The 16733-nt window shown below is 54.6% G+C and overlaps 2 protein-coding genes across 3 annotated transcripts in view; both read left to right on the top strand.

The window, feature by feature from the left end:
* Positions 1 to 10289, top strand: part of WIZ (widely interspaced zinc finger motifs) — an 11105-nt gene extending 816 nt beyond the window's left edge. The window contains exons 2-9 of the mRNA XM_008058421.2: positions 1011 to 1181; positions 2066 to 2569; positions 3743 to 4141; positions 4716 to 5264; positions 6350 to 6877; positions 7086 to 7505; positions 7754 to 7949; positions 9126 to 10289. Coding sequence (XP_008056612.2) covers positions 1011 to 1181; positions 2066 to 2569; positions 3743 to 4141; positions 4716 to 5264; positions 6350 to 6877; positions 7086 to 7505; positions 7754 to 7949; positions 9126 to 9285 — 2927 coding nt within the window. The 3' untranslated portion in view covers positions 9286 to 10289. The remainder of the gene's footprint in view (positions 1 to 1010; positions 1182 to 2065; positions 2570 to 3742; positions 4142 to 4715; positions 5265 to 6349; positions 6878 to 7085; positions 7506 to 7753; positions 7950 to 9125) is intronic.
* Positions 10290 to 13686: 3397 nt separating this feature from the next.
* AKAP8L (A-kinase anchoring protein 8 like) overlaps positions 13687 to 16733 on the top strand; it is a 36414-nt gene continuing 33367 nt past the window's right edge. The window contains exon 1 of one of the 2 annotated variants that reach the window (XM_008058411.1): positions 13687 to 13830. In XM_008058411.1, the coding sequence (XP_008056602.1) occupies positions 13818 to 13830 (13 nt within the window). In that variant the 5' untranslated portion in view covers positions 13687 to 13817. The remainder of the gene's footprint in view (positions 13831 to 16733) is intronic. The other variant, XM_021712448.1, reaches the window with a different exon arrangement.

The following is a 16733-nucleotide window of genomic DNA, read 5'->3' as shown; positions in this document are numbered from 1 at the left end:
GTCCCGCGACACGGTTCCGGCCCGCACAGCGCGGAAACTCACTTCGGCTCTGCCGGATCTGACAGACGCACCCACCCTACCCGGAGACTTTGACAAAGTCCTCGGTGTCCCAGTCCCCGGTGCCTACTTCTTGCCTCTGTGGGACTCAAACTGAGCAGGGGACCTTCCCGGCACTCTGCCCCATCACATTCCACCGCGCGCTTCCAAGTTCTCCTCTGACACACAGTTCCTTCATCCTCAGAGCCCACGCCATGCTCTGAACTCTAACTTTGGGGCTCAACAGGCTTCCCCTTTTTGTGGAAAATTAGACCATGAAAATTCACCCTTATTCCTTCTGCCCTCATGCTCCTCACTCAGGGGAGCTTCCTGACCTGATACATGCCTTAGAAACTTCACACAAAGTTCTGTGGTTCCCACTCTCCCTGTCCCTAACTCGTCCAGGCTCCAGGTTCTCACTTTACCCCACTTAGGGCTCAGTTTGTAATGAGTAGACCACTCCCAGTCCCCTAGGTCCCCTACTGTGTATGCGGTCCCAGCCCTAGCTGTATCGTCTGGTGGAGATTCCTAACAAGTCCTGCGGAGCCACCTCCCTTTCCTTGGCTCCCTACCTCTGTGTGGCCTCTCTAGCCTCCTGACCCTGGTCTTCTTTTGTTGAATCTCCCTTCTGACTGCCCCCACCCTCTCCCTCAAGATGGACAGTAGTTCCCCCTCACAAGTTTTGCCCAGAGAGATCTTTTCTCTGAGGTCCCCCAGGATGAGAGTCTTGATTCAGACTTGCATTGCGTCTTCTAACCTGAAACTGCTACTAACCTCTGCTGTCTGGGCAGCCTCAGTGTCCCTGTGTTACACTAGTGCTGAGGATTATGAGTGGGGCCTCAGCTTTCCTGGTGTGAGCCGCTTCCCAGAGTGAGAGCAGGCACAAAAGATGAAGAAGGGCCATTCTCTCAGTTCTTCTGTGGGTAGGCAGCCTGAATCTCACCAGGGCTGAGCTTGTCTCCCCAACTCCACAGGCCTGGGTTCTGAGGAAAACGCAATGGTGACCATGGACTTGGGCTCCCCCCCGCTCCCTAAGAAGAGCCTGCCTATCTCTGGGGCCCTGGAACAGGTGGCCAGTCGGCTGAGCAGCAAAGTGGCTGCAGAGGTTCCTCATGGCAGCAAACAGGAGCTGCCGGACCTCAAGGGTGAGTGGCTCAGGTGGCATGGTGGGAGATGCGAGCCAGGCTAGTCATATTCGCACTTGTGCTCTTGAGCCTGGGGGCTAATGTAGGGGTCTAGGTTGGCCCCAGCTTCCTCTTGGGCACCTTGAAGTACCAAAGTTGACACCCAGCTGTCTTCCCTCTCGAACTTCTGCAGAGATCTGAGCTCCACCCTCACTGGGTGAGGGGATGGCATCCAGAAAAGCAGTGGGCATGGTGGTCAAGAGCTCACACTCTGACCCGGTTCATTCACCGACCATGACCCCTGTTAGCTATGTGATTTCGCATGTGATGCCCATTGATCCTGAGGTTGTTGTTGAGTAGACCCAAGGGGTATGGAAGGGCAAAATGAACCTGGCCTTTACTGTTGGGGTACAGGGAGGCAGAGGAGCAGATAAGCAGAGATAAGGGCTCTGTAGGAGAGGGTGCAGGAAAGTACAGAGACTGTGGTTGGGGCTCCAAACCAGCATTTAGGGCATGTGTTGAGCCACAGAGGGTGGCTAGAACTTAGCTCAGTGACGTGTGTGGCTGGCAGTTCAGCATTTGTGACTTTCTTGCCAGGGGACCTGGAAGATCAGAGTTCTAAAAGGTGTCCCAGTGCCTGGGTCATAGAAGGGCTCTGCCTCCTGCTGTGTAACCTTAGGCACAACTTTTCCCTTCTCTGAGCCTCAGTTTCCTTATTTGTAAACCAGACAGGCTAATCCTTGCCTCATTAAGGTCATTGGGAGGATCAGGGATGGGGGCGGGGTCGGTGGAAGCAAAACACTTCCACAGAGCCTGGGTGATTGGGACCCCACGAGGAGGAAAAGTGGGAGAGCCAGGCCTCGGGCCTCACAGCCTGCTCTCCCGGCCCCCATGTCACCCTCCAGCCCAGAGCCTGACCACCTGCGAGGTCTGCGGTGCCTGCTTTGAGACCCGCAAGGGCCTGTCCAGCCACGCGCGCTCCCACCTGCGGCAGCTGGGAGTAGCGGAGTCGGAGAGCAGCGGTGCGCCCATCGACCTCCTCTATGAGCTTGTGAAGCAGAAGGGCCTGCCCGACGCTCACCTTGGGCTGCCCCCAGGTCTGGCTAAGAAGTCCAGCTCACTGAAGGAGGTGGTCTCCGGGGGCCCCCGGCCCAGCCTGCTCACCCTGGCCAAGCCCTTGGATGCACCGGCTGTCAACAAAGCCATCAAGTCACCTCCTGGCTTCTCAGCCAAGGGCCTGGGCCACCCACCCAGTTCTCCGCTCCTCAAGAAGGCATCGCTGGCCCTGGCGGGCTCTCCTACCCCCAAGAATCCTGAGGACAAGAGCCCCCAGCTATCCCTGAGCCCCCGGCCAGCCTCCCCAAAGGCACAGTGGCCTCAGTCTGAGGATGAGGGACCCTTGAACCTCAGTGAGTGTGGGTCCTGGGAGTTGAGGGAAGTCCCAGCACTGGGAGGGATAGGGGCCTTAGGTCGGGCTATAGGGCCCAGTATGAGGGCAATGAGGACTGCATCCCCCATGTTCTGGGTCAGCTGGGTCACAGTATTGGTTGGGCTCTGCATCTCCTGTTGGGTTGCCTTGCATATGGTTGTCTGTCTCTTACTTTCCTTTGCTGATTTTCCCCTGGACACCTGACTGTGGCTGCTGAGCCTGCCAGGGTCATCACCACTGAGGGCCAGCTCTTGACCTACTCTGGACCTGAGGGTGGGGACAGAGGGTGACCAGGGCTCCCATGGGTTTGGCTTCCCCAGTGGGAGCTCCAGGCATCTTGGGTCCTGCAGGTAGACAGGTGGTCCATCTCACAGGAGGTGCCTGTAGTTGTCCCTGCCTTCACGTCTTCCTGGCCATCCATGCAGAGGCAGTTCTTGCTCTCTCCTCACTCTCACTCGCTCTTTCTCTCTTTCTCGCTCGCTCGCTCTCGTTCTCTCTCTCTCGCTCTGGTACGCTCTCGCTCTCCCTCTCCCTCTCCCTCTCCCTCTCCCTCTCCCTGCCTGGGGTTGGAGCCTCTTACCTCCTGGGCTGCTGATGGGCTTGATAGGTAGAGTTTGGGAGGAAACCCTGCAGGTGCAATGAGCAGGTTTAACAAGGCTGTCCCTTAGAACATCAGGCTTTCCTATACCTCCGTGGGCCTTAGAGTCTGGGGTTGACCCCAGGGTCAGCCCAGTGGAGCTCCCCTATCCCTTGAAGTTGCTTCCATGGTGTCTGCTGTGCTTCCAGCAGCAGGGCCCTGAGGAAGTGTGCCCTTGGCTGCATGGTGCCCAGCAACCACCATCTGCCCCACACATCTCCCGGAGCAGGGGTCCCAGGGGAGAGGGCCTGGGAATGTCCAGTTTTGCCACTGGAATTTGGTCACTGTCTGTCCACCCACTTCCTTGAGTTCTCCACACTCCCCTTGGTGCCAAAGGACTAGGCAGGGAAGAGGACATCCTGCTTCCTAGAACCACTCAAAAGAAATCGCAGCATGAGTCTTGGACCCTCACACTGCCCGGGCAGCCGAGAATCACACCAGACCCTCCTGCCTCAGTCCCCCAGGGCCAGCCAAGGTGGCGGCCGTGAAACGCCCCCCTGTGTTTTGTCTCCGCAGCTTTAGATAGTGACGGGGGCAGAGAGCTGGACTGCCAGCTGTGCGGTGCCTGGTTTGAGACCCGCAAGGGCCTGTCCAGCCACGCCCGTGCCCACCTGCGCCACCTGGGCGTCAGCGACCCGGACGCCAAGGGATCCCCCATAGACGTGCTCCACGGGCTCATCAGGAGGGACGGCGTCCAGATCCGCCTCCCACCCGGGCGCGGCGCCCTGGCCCAGCTGGGGCGGCCTCCTCCCGCCTCTGCGGCCCTCTCCTTGCTCCCCCCCCCACCGCCGGCCAAGAAGGCCAAGCTGAAGGCCGCGGGTTTGGCCAGCCCCTGGGGGAAGCAGGACCTCTCGGCCGCCGCAGCCGCCGGCATTTTCTGGGCCTCTGATGTGGAGCCGTCTCCTCTCAACCTCTGTAGGTTCTCGCTTCAGCCGCCCCCTCCTCCCTGCGGGCCCTGGAGCCCCTCCCGGGGGGGTCGCTGCTCCCTCCCTGCTGGGGCAGGGAATAGACAGGGGTCCTTGGCAGTGGGCCAGTTCTACCCCGAGATCTTGTTGGCAGTGGGCTGCTAAGTCCTCTCTCTTGGCCTTTGACCTCCATGACTGTAACCCTCCCTGAGAATGAAGGCCAAGGAGCGGGATCCTGCCTTTTGGTGTGCAGGGTGCCCACATCTGCCCCTGGTCCAGAGTGCACATGGCACCTCGGCTGTCCTCCTGCCCCCTTGTCCTTGTTTGGGACTTGAAAAGCCGTGGTGTCTTGGTTCCGCCCTCCTCTGCTAGGACCAAGGGCCCATGTGCTCTCTGGAGCCTCCCTTGCTCCTGCTGGGTGTCTGGCCCCTGCCCCACTCCTCAGCTCCCTCGCTTGCACTTGCCCTTCACCACCACCTTAGCCTGAGGGTGTGCTGCTACCCACGCCCAGCTGACCAGGACACTTCTGCAAGCGATTGTGCTAGCGATTCCAGGATGCTAACTGTGCCTTTCTCCTGCTGCAGCCTCGGGCCCAGAGCCAGCACGAGACATCCGCTGTGAGTTCTGCGGCGAGTTCTTCGAGAACCGAAAGGGCCTCTCAAGCCACGCACGCTCCCACCTGCGGCAGATGGGCGTGACCGAGTGGTATGTCAATGGCTCACCCATCGACACGCTGCGGGAAATCCTGAAGAGACGGACCCAGTCTCGGCCTGGTGGACCCCCTAACCCGCCAGGGCCCAGCCCAAAAGCCCTGGCCAAGGTGATGGGCAGCGGAGGTCCTGGCAGCTCACTAGAAGCCCGCAGCCCCTCGGACCTTCACATCTCACCCCTGGCCAAGAAGCTACCACCGCCACCAGGCAGTCCCCTGGGCCACTCACCAACTGCCTCTCCTCCCACGGCCCGGAAGATGTTTCCAGGTCTGGCCACACCCTCCCTGCCCAAGAAGCTGAAGCCTGAACAAATGAGGGTGGAGATCAAGCGGGAGATGCTGCCAGGGGCCCTTCATGGGGAGCCACACCCATCTGAGGGTCCCTGGGGTGCACCGCGGGAAGACATGACACCCCTGAACCTGTGTAAGTGTGACCCTGCGACCAGGCAGGGAGAAAAGTTTGAGGGCTCTCCTCCCTGCCTTCCCTCAGTGGTATCCTGAGGGCTGAGGGTTGAAATGGAAGGGAGGATACAGAGGTCCAGAGGACAAAGGGCTAGCTGTGCATTCCTGCTACGCAGACCCTGCAACTGAGCTGTGGCTTGAGCAGGGAGGTAAAATTGTGTCTTTCAGCAATGGCAAACATTTTGTTTCTTGTACCATCTTTGGTCGATTGGTAGTGGCTGCCAACCAGACTCCTTAGGGAGAAAAACTACAGGGACCAATTAGTGATGTCTCTGTGGGCAGGAGTGTAGGGACTGGCAGCAGATGTCTGAACTGTCTTTCTGGCATTCTTGGTAATTAAGTGCTTGACATTTAGAGTCACGTTTGAGTCCAGATGTCTGTTCCTTCGCAGTCTAGCAATATGTGACCTTGGGCAAGTTTCCTTATTTGTAAAGTGGAGATCAGCAGAGTCCCAACTATGGTTTTCTTGAGGATTAAGTGGGAAAAGCACTGAGCACAGCACCTGGTTACAGAAAACTCTGTATACAGTAGTTGTAATGTCACTGCCACTTGCTGCTGCACCGTCTCTGTGTTCATTCTGCTCAGGTTGGTTGAATGCCTACTGTGTGCGGAGCAGGTGAGGGTTGCCCAGGTTCTGCCTTAGAGCTCACGTATATCACATGCTGGCTCTGTGCCACATGCTCTGAGTTGTTCCCATTTTAGACTGTCCCAGTAATGCTGGGAAGTGGAGGTTTTCATCTCCATTTTGCAGAGGAGGAAACTGAGGCTCACAGAGGGAACATGGCTTGCCCAGGGTCACACAGGGAGATGTTATGAAATCAGCTAGAATTTGAGGTGACAGAACAAGCAGAAGGACCAGGTGTACACAAGGGCCACTGGAGACCCAGATGAGGTAGCAGGTCCTTGGGGTCTGTCTAGAGGTGTGGATAGGGGTAGCTAAGCAGTTGGCACTGATACGGGCCTTGAGCTTGGAGGCTTCCTGCCCGCAGCCGCTGCCTCCTTCTCCTCCTCCTTCTCCTCCTTTCCCCTACCCTGGACCCCCTGCAGCGTCCCGGGCAGAGCCAGTGCGCGACATCCGCTGCGAATTCTGCGGTGAGTTCTTCGAGAACCGCAAGGGCCTGTCCAGCCACGCCCGCTCCCACCTGCGGCAGATGGGCGTGACTGAGTGGTCCGTCAACGGCTCACCCATCGACACGCTGCGGGAGATCCTCAAGAAGAAGTCCAAGCCGTGTCTCATCAAGAAGGAGCCGCCAGCTGGAGACCTTGCCCCTGCCCTGGCTGAGGATGGGCCCCCCACAGTGGGTCCTGGGCCCCTGCAGTCCCCATTGCCACTGTCACCCCTGGTTAGCCGGCCAGGCAAGCCAGGTGCAGGCCCAGCCCAGGTTCCCCGTGAGCTCAGCCTGACGCCTATCACTGGGGCCAAACCCTCAGCCACTGGCTACCTGGGTTCAGTGGCAGCCAAACGACCCCTGCAGGAGGACCGCCTCCTCCCAGCAGAGGTCAAGGCCAAGACCTACATCCAGACTGAACTGCCCTTCAAGGCAAAGACCCTCCACGAGAAGACCTCCCACTCCTGTAAGCAGCGGGTGGCAGGGTCCTGGGAGGGCATTTGCCAGGGCCTGCAGGGCCGGGCAGAGCCGCGAGTGTGCACACTGACCCTAAGTGGGGCCCCTGTGGCAGGGTCCCTGTGGGAGGTGGGATTGGCTCCCAGCCTGGGCAGGGCCATCTGGGTACACCTGCCCCATTCGGGCTGTGGCTCAGCAGCACCCCCTCCACCCCGCAGCCACTGAGGCCTGCTGTGAGCTGTGTGGCCTCTACTTTGAAAACCGTAAGGCTCTGGCCAGCCATGCACGGGCACACCTGCGGCAGTTCGGCGTGACCGAGTGGTGCGTCAACGGCTCGCCCATCGAGACGTTGAGCGAGTGGATCAAACACCGGCCCCAGAAGGTGGGCGCCTACCGCAGCTACATCCAGGGTGGCCGCCCCTTCACCAAGAAGTTCCGCAGTGCCGGCCATGGTCGTGATGGTGACAAGCGGCCACCCCTGGGGCTGGCACCTGGGGGCCTGGCCATGGTTGGCCGCGGTGCTGGTGGGGAGCCAGGCCCTGAGGCCGGCCGGGCAGCTGATGGTGGTGAGCGGCCTCTGGCAGCCAGCCCACCAGGCACTGTGAAGGCCGAGGAGTACCAGCGGCAGAACATCAACAGTGAGTGCTAGTGCAGGAGGGTTGGGAGGGTGGCGGACACTTGCCAGGCCTACCTGGCCACCCACCTGGCTCTCTACTGTGCTTGGCCTTTTAGTTGCTTTTTGGATTGCTCACCTATTCATTTGTCCATCCACCATCTGGTCCAGGTGGTGTCTAAGTCTTGTCTTAGAAGTTCCTGCAGTGTCTGCCCCTTGCTGGCCCAGGGCCCTGGCCTTCATGCTTATCTCTGGTCTCTCTCCCCACCTTAGAATTTGAGCGCCGACAAGCCCGCCCTCCAGATGCTTCTGCGGCCCGGGGGGGTGAGGAGGCCAATGACCTGCAACAAAAACTGGAGGAGGTGCGGCAACCACCACCCCGCGTCCGGCCGGTCCCCTCGCTGGTGCCCCGGCCCCCTCAGACATCACTCGTCAAGTTTGTTGGCAACATCTACACCCTCAAGTGCAGGTACGCTGCCCCTTGGGGAGTTAAGGACCACCTGTATGGGCCTTGGCCACCCGGGGTCTTGGAACAGGACAGGGTCTGGTGGGGGCTCAAAGGTGTTGCCTCAGGGCTGCCCTTGGGTATCACTGAGTCCAGGTTAAGAGCTGACACTCTGAACTTTGTAGCCCGCTCTGACATTTACTAGTTTAGTGACCTCAGGCAAGGACTTACCTACTCCATACCTCAATTTTTCCACCAATAAAACAAGGTTGATAACAGACTTACCCATTAGATTTATTATGAGAACTAAATGAGTTTTATTTATTTATTAATTTTTTTGAGTTGGAGTTCTCACTCTGTCACCCAGGCTGGAGTACAGTGGCATGCTCACAGCCACTGCAGCCTCAACCTGCTGGGCTCAGGTGATCCTTCCGTCTCAGCCTTCCAAGTAGCTGGAACTACAGGCATGTGCCACCACGCCCAGCTAATTATTTTTTAATTTATTGTGGAGATGACGTCTTACCAAGTTGCCCAGGCTGGTCTCAAACCCATGGGCTCAGGCAATCCTCTCTCCTCTGGGATTATAGGCATGAGCCACCATGCCTGGACTAGCCTTCCATATTTTTAAACCATTCAGAGCTGGGCCTGGCACATGGTAAGCACTCAGCTAGTGTTTGGCTGACTAAGAAAAATACAGGTCTTAGTTAATTCTTACTGAAGTCTTTTAAGTATGTCGGAGACGAGGAAACTGAGACTCTGAGATGTGAGGTGACTCGCCTCAGACCACACAGGTCAGGTTAGTAGTAGGATTCAACCCCAAGTCCCTGAAGCCATGGAGCTCTGGCTCTAGGCCCCTGTGCTGTGAGGCCAACGTTCTTCTCTGTGCCCTCTGCCATATCAGATCATATGCATCAGTCAGATGGTAGAGGTACTTGGGAAGCAGGATGACCCCTACTCAATACCAGTGATATCCCTGAACATAGAGGCAGGAGTCTCCATGAGATCCTGCCAAGACCCTGTGGTGGGTGGAAGTGGCTGTGCTTAGGGAAACATCGATTTCTGGGTCCTCTTCCCTCACATCCGGAGCTTGCCCTATCCACATTGAGTAGCAGCAGGTGTGCCCAGGGATGCAGGCAAGGCTATGTTTTTGCCTCTCCTCATGGTAGTGGCCACTTCCTCTCTCTCTCTTTCCTGTTGCAGATTCTGTGAGGTGGAATTCCAGGGCCCTCTCTCCATCCAGGAAGAGTGGGTGCGGCACTTACAGCGGCACATCCTGGAGATGAATTTCTCCAAAGCAGACCCTCCACCTGAGGAGTCCCCGGCCCCGCAGGCACAGACAGCGGTGGCAGAGGCTCCCTAACACAAAAACATTCCAGATCCCCTCTTGTCCCACCTCTGTCTCCTCTTCTTCCTCTTCCGTGTCCTCTTCCCTCTTTTCCCTCTGTCTTTTCCGTTTCCAAAGGAGCAAGCCAAAACCTCAAACCGGCACCCCTTGGGGGCCGGGCACACTACAGCCGGGGTGCCGGGAGCCAGCTAGCTGCCCTTCCCCCAGCCTGAGGACTCTGGGGCCACAGGGTGTCTTCCTTCAGCCCATGCCCACCTGGTCCAGCAGGGGCAGCAGCCAGGTCTCTGGTGGCAGCCGATCCGGTCACAGGGGAGGATGGCACTCCCCGATAGCACTCTAGCAGCCAGGCAGGGCTATGTCTGCCATCCGTGGCCATTTGCAAAGACCCCAAAGACCCCTGTTCTGGTTCCCTCTCACCCCCATGAATATCCTCTCAAACGCATGTACATGCGAACACACACACACGCACCTCGTGAGACTTGGGATCTGCCCCAGCCCCCCAGTTCCCGAGTTGAGCGACCATGACCACATCATGCCACGGTGCTTGCTCAGGGGAAGCTACGCTCCCTCTGTGGGGCCCGATGGGGCCCGGGAGCCCCCCACTGAGCCCACAATGCCACGGAAATCCTTGTTGGCTGCCCCACCAGAGGGGCCTTCCCAGCTGGGAAGAGCTCAGAGCTGACAGCTGCCTCCTGCCATGTCAAGGCCTCTCAAGAGCCTCAGGGGCTCCAGGGCCTGGGAGGGTGGGGTGGGGGGTGGGACTCTCCTCCCCCACTCCTGCCCCCCTTCCCCTTTTCACTGTTGCTTTCTATGTATAGCTCCCTAGACCTTTCACTTTTTTAAAAACGCGTTTTGTGTAGAGAATAAGGAACGTGGATCTTTTTATTTTGCAATCCTGGGCCAGCTAGAAACCGGGAGCTGATTGACCTTTTAACTTTTTTCAGTGGCCACATTTTGGTTATTGATGTACCTAGAAGTATGTAAATTAGATTAAATTTCTCTTCTGGAAACACCCCGGGGCAGGCGGCCAGCGTGTGTTTTTCTGTCGAGTGGACAGGCTGGCATTGGCTGGCAGCTGGGGCTGGGATCGGGCCTCCTCCAACCAGAGCCCTGGAGGCCCTGGGTTTTCCGTTGGCCGCCAAGCCGACCAGACACAGCTGGGGATGGGCCCAAGTTCCAGACACAGCTGGGGATGGGCCCAAGTTCCCAGCTATTGGCCCTCGATGCCATGGCTGGTGGGGGGCTCTGGCCAGCTGGTGCAGTGGCATCAATGAGCAGAGGAACCAGGGCTCTGGGTGGCCTGTCTGGGAGGGGAGCCAGGATCAAGAATCAGTTGAGGCTAGATGAACTTACTGTGGGCAGGAGCTGACCAGTGAGTGTGTCAGGGACCTGCGGGAGGAGGGACAAGCCCACAGCTACTGGGAGCATTGGGGGGGGTACTGCAAAGGTGCAGAGAGCTGGGACTCGCCTGCCTTTGAGACATGTGACTTCTAGTTAGACAACATGCACCCTGAACCCAAGTAACATGAGGGAGAAAGGAGCCACTGACTCCTTTGCGATGTTATTTATTTTCTCACTCTGCAAATGTTTATTGAACATTTCTGAGATTTTTAAGAGATTTTGTTGGCTGCTCCTTCTTGTTTATTGCATGTGGTTTTTCAACTCATTGTTTTCACTAAACGGCCAAGTGTTGGAAAGTGGGAATGACCTCATGGGGTGTGGACAGCAGGGGACTCCTCTACCCCCTACCCTGTTTTCCTGGGCCCCCATCTTACTCTTGCCTGGGAAGGTGGGGTTAACAACTGCAGTAACACACCCACAAGGGTAGTTTTGGCCCACGTGCTTGACTTTCCTTCTGTGGGGTCAGGACACACATCCTGCCTGGTGATGGGAGACCTTGACAACTTCCGTCTGTCCCCCACTGTGAGTGGGTCTATCCAAGTCTTAGCAAGTGCAGAGGGCACTTCCCAGAGGTGTTTTTTTCTCATCCAACTGCTTATAAATCAGTTTAAGACTATAAAAGCGATAAGGCTAGATTTTTTAAAAAGTTCAAATATACAAGAGCTTGTAAAGTCACATAGGATGCCCTTCCCACCCATCATGCAGTGAAGTGATGGCTGTATGTGTCCTTGTCAAGGATCATCTACAGTCCTTGTCAACAGAGGGATCTTTTCCTAAAACTTATGAGCCAGTCCTTGTGTTCTTAAGCCATTCTGCTGTCTCAGGCAGTGCAGTCTTAGCCTTTGGGCTGCTCGCTCTGCAAAGCCATTGGATGTTAACGAAATCAAGTCGGGGTGAAATGGTGCCATAAAGGAAACCTACAAGGATCCAGCAAGGGTGTCCTTAGGCCCTGCCTTAGTTTGGAGGACAGGCAGGCATCCCAGAGGGTGACAAGGAGATGGACTCCAAAGCCAGAATGCACATCAATCAGAGCTCTCTATGTGCTTCATGGATGGAGTTCCGTAGGAAACACATCATAAGTGGCTCTGTCCCATATGGCAACAAGTTCTGCATAAGCCCCATGGTGGAGGGGGAGGGAGCTGGGGGGGGCAGGTTATTAAAACATTTTATCATGGGAAGTTCAGCAAAAGAAAAGTAGAACAAGCAGTAAAAATGAACCCACATTTATTCATCAGCTATCGACTCATGACCAATCTCTTCAGTTATAACCTCCATCGCCTCCTACCCGTTCTCTCTTTTCCTCTCTGAATTGTGGTTAAGCACATCCTGGCCATCAGATCAATTGATTACTTAGTAACTTAAGTATGTTTATCTGAAGGCTATGGACTTGAAAAAAAAATGCCACTATGAGGGCCAGGTGTGGTGGCTCACACCTATAATCCCAGTACTTTGGGAGTCCACAGGTTTGAGACCAGTCTGGGCAAATTGGTGAGACCTCATCTCTACAATAAATCAAAAAATTAGCCAGGAATGGTGGCACATGCCTATAGTTCTAGCTACTTGGAAGGCTGAGGCGGAAGGATCGCCTGAGCCCAGCATGTCGAGGCTGTGGTGGCCGTGAGTGTGCCGCTGCACTCCAGCCTGGGCGACAAAGTGAGACCCCAACTAAAAAAAAAAAAAAAAAAAAGCCACTATGAGCCAGGTGTGGTGGTTCATGCTTCTAATCCCAGAGACTCCAGAGACAGGCTAGAGGATCATTTAAGCCCAGGAAGTTTGAGGCTGCAGTGAGCTATGGTCATGCCACTGCACTCTAACCTGGGTGACAGAGTGACACCCTGTCTCAAAAAAAAAAACCAAAGAAAAAGCCAATATTATACCTATAGAAATGGACAATATAAAAAAATTCAGCCACAACATACTTTTAAAAAAACATTCAAAAAGGTGTACAAGTCATAATTGTACCGCTTGATAAATTATCACAAACATCCATTAAGTAACCCCCAAAAAGCAAAGAAAAAGCCAATATTACATCTAAAGAAATTGACAATATAAAAAAATTCAGCCACAACATACTTTAAAAAAAAACATTCAAAAAGGTTTTGTACAGCTTGGTAAATTATCACAAACATCCATTAAGTACCAATTTCAGTGTCTACTGCTCTGTCAAGTCACCTCTTAGAAATTATGAGATGTCCCTGACATTGGTTCCTATACATCCAGGGAGGGTGCTGAGGACAAGGCTGGTACCGGGCTGCACTATTGCAGGACCTCAGACGTCCCTAATGAACCAAGAGGGTTTTAGAAGCAAAATTCCAATTTTAACACAAGTGTCATGGACCTTGGGTAAATGAATTCCAAGCTTCGGTTTTCTTATCTATTTTTTTTTTTTTAAAGCTCTTCATAGGTATGAGGGCACGTTTGAATGATACACAATCAATTATCACATGTATAAACATGCAGATAGATATATTATCGTTATGTAACGATTAATAACAAAACAACATTTACTCAGTACAGTTGGCACCGGACTGACTTTTTACATACATTTTGTCATGTAATGTTTGCACGTGTGTCCGGCATCTCATTTGGTGTTTAGTTTTAACCTTCTCAGGTCAGTATGGCTTCACCATGTTCGTTGGGGAGCTGAAGGCTAGAGATTTGAGAGACGTTGCCCAGGTTTGCATAGCACTTCGGTAGCAGAGCTGGGATCCCCACGGTGCCCTGCGCCATAGAACCATCTCCCTCTGGCGGGACTCCGGGACACAAGCGCGCCTCCCTCCCGGCCTCGCTTTGGGCCTCGGGCCATTCCGTAGAGCATAGCTCCGCCCCTTCGAATTCTACAAGACTCCACTTCTCTGCCGGCCCCTTTCGGCCAGTCACTGCAGGCTTGGGCTAAGAGGAGGCGGGGACGGGGTGGAGCTCTCCTGAGATTGGCAGCAGCTTTAGCCATTAGTATGAGGAGGTGCTTAGATAGACAATGAGTGTTTCCAATAAGCATGAAGTCGTGGCTGGCGCGAGCCAATGTAGTCGGGAGGCGGGGCTCGGGGGTGTGCGTGTAGAAGAGGCCCGGGTTGTCTAGCCGCTAAAGCAGCGTCGGAAGAGCAGAGCAGCAGCTCAAGTCCTCGGATGTTGTGTTGGCCGCCGCCATGAGCTACACGGGTAGGCCTGGCCGGCTAGGGGTCGGACTCCGGGTGGGGGTCGGGGCAGGGGCGTACCGGTACCCCGTGGGGCTCGCCCGCACCTCCTTCACTGCTCTTTCTGCGGTCACAAAATGGCGCCGCAGGCTCGTCGCCTCAGGGTCGCTCCCCTCACGCCTCCGTGCCTTAGTTCTTTGTGTTTGCAGTCTGACGTCCGGGCGCCCGGCTGCCTGGGGTCTTGGCCTTTGTAGCCAGTGTCCGTGGTCCCCGAGCCTTCGCGCCTGAGGTCCCTGCTCCCCCCACCTTGGTCCCTGGCCTGTACTCCTCGGCCCTCGACGCCTCAGGTCGCCCTCTCAGGCCTCGACCCTTCAGAGCAGTCAGCAGGCTAAACTGCCGTCGCCATTGTTGCGCCCTCCCCGGAGCAGTTTCTCTGCAAAACGCCGCAGCTACACCTCCTCTCCCATCCCACTCACTCACCCACCCTCTTTTGCCTGTCCCAGAGTTGGGAGAGGCGCCAGGTCCTAGGAGGATAAGTAAATATTTGAAGGATTTGGGTTGTGCGGGGAACCTCAGGCTTTGGCAAGAAATAGCCAGCTCCCATGTTAATTCAATCAACATCTGTCAAATTTACCGTGTGAGGTGCTGAGTGGGCACTGGGAATACTGACAAGAATTCCTCAAGCAGCTTTTAGGGGAGAACAGATCTTCCTAGGCAAGTAAAATATATTGGATGTATTTTGGGGTGGTTAGTACTCTGAAAAGATTGCTCTGTTGCATAGTGTGGTTGGAGATGTTTGTAAAGAGGTGACATTTGAGCAGAGGCCTAAATGGAGATAGTTTAGACAGCTGGTCTGGGAGCTGTTGCTGTAAAATGTCCGGTGGTGGCCAGACGTGGTGGCTAAAACTTGTAATCCCAGCACTTTGGGTGGCTGAGGTGAGGGGATTGCCTGAACCCACAGGTTTGAGAGCATCCTGGGCAACTTGGCGAGACCTCATCTCTACAATAAATCAGCAACAACAATAAAAATTAGCCGGGCATGTGGCGTGTGCCTATAGTCTACTTGGAAGGCTAGGCTGAGACGGAGGGATCGCCTGAGCCCAGGAGGTCGACGCTGGAGTGGCCATGAACGTGACACTGCACTCCAGTCTGTGTGACAGAGTGAGACTCCACCTCAAAAAAAAAAAAAATGCCCAGTGGCAGGAACTGCCTTGCCTGGCTTGTTAGGTCAGTCAGGGAGGCCAGTCATATTTGAGCAAAAAGGAGAGTGGGTGGTAAGATCTGAAGGGACCACCCAGTACACACTGGGGATACGCTTGGGTGGTTGTAAATTATCCCTGGGTGAATTGCCAAGGCCTCCTGGGTTTGCCTTGGCAGTGACCGATGAGGTTTCTTGAGCCAGGAGCCTAGATGAGGCCTCCCCCTTTGGTGGAGGTATTACAGGCTTGAGCATGTGTGGTTGCTGGGTAACCTGCCATCTACTCGGAATGTTCAGCACAGAAGTTGGAACATGAACCTCTGGGGCTCCTTTGTAGACTGCTGTATGTTGGTTTAGGCAAGAAGGTGGTGTCAGGCCTCCTTACACTGGGTTCCAGGTCAGGAACTGTCCAGGAACTCCATTTTTTCTAGCAACCATCCTCTAGCCCAGTTGTTCTCAACCGGGGTGATTCTGCCCCCAGGGGACATTTGGCAATGTCTGGAGACATTTTTGACTGTCACATCTGGGACTGAGGGTGCTACTGGCATCTAGTGGGTAGATGCCAGAGAAACTGTTGCACAGTACACAGTACAATGTCCACCACATAGAATTATCTGACCCTGAGTATCAGTAGTGCCAAGGTTGGGCAGCTCTGCCCAAGCCTATTCTGTAGCTTTCCTAGTTCAGAAGGAAAGACATTGGGGTTGTTGTTGACGTCTCTAGAATTGGGATGGAATTATCTTCACTAATTCTTACCAAGAACTAGAAGACAGGGGCAGGATTGCTGAATAAATTAGAAGAGAAATGCTTGGATGCTGTGGGTAGTTTAAGAATGGAACATTTATTTTTATAGTTGAGAAAAATGACTTAGAGGTCACTAATGGCCAGGCCTGAATTTCAGCGCTAGATCTCACAGTCTACAGTTTTGAATTTGGCAAGCAAAGGAGATAATGATTAGTTTTTCCTTGTTTGTGATAAATTTAAAACCACAGTAGCTTTGTAATATGAGTCTTTTAAGAAACAGGTCAGTAGAGTCAAGGGCATTTTAAGTCACATTTCAGACAGTTTGCTTTAAGGATACGTTCTAGAGACTTTGAAGCAAATGTTATTATTGAACATAAAAATAATTAATATAAGACTTTTTGTTAACTTCTCCAGCATTTGAACCCAGTTACTTTATTTATACTTGGGAAACAAAGCTCCATCTCTAGTACTGAAGGGGAAGATGGGAGCAATGGAAAAACAGGACAGAAAAATCCAGAATGAGGCCTTGAAATAAAGGTCTGAGATACCACCTATCTTTATATAGAAACATTGGTTATTTCACTCAGTTTCTTTGTGTTAATAATGGACAAGAGGTTTAGCTGGGTGGTTCTGACTTGCAACATCTCATGCGGTAGCATTTTGGGGATGTCTGTCTGGGCTGTAGTCATCTGAAGGCTTGACTGGGGCTGGAAGTCCCACCTCCAGGGTAACTGAAGCTCCCATGGCTGGCAGTTCGATGCTGGTCTTGTCCATGCAAACCTCTCCATAGGGCTGCTGGAGGGTCCTCACAGCATAGTGGCGGATTTCCCCCAGACTGAATGATCCAAGAAAGAGCGCGGCAGAAGTTTCAGAAGTCACGTTGAAACACTCATAACCGGGCTCAGTGGCTCAGCCTGTAATCCCGTGCCTTTGGAAGGCTGAGGTGAGTGGATTGCCTGAGCCCGCGGGTTCAAGACCTGCCTGGG

Source organism: Carlito syrichta, unplaced genomic scaffold (genome assembly GCF_000164805.1).
Source record: "Carlito syrichta isolate Samal-C Ts95f unplaced genomic scaffold, Tarsius_syrichta-2.0.1 Scaffold89767, whole genome shotgun sequence".
Classification (NCBI taxonomy): Eukaryota; Metazoa; Chordata; class Mammalia; order Primates; family Tarsiidae; genus Carlito; species Carlito syrichta.
This window is presented reverse-complemented; position numbering and strand designations above follow the sequence as displayed.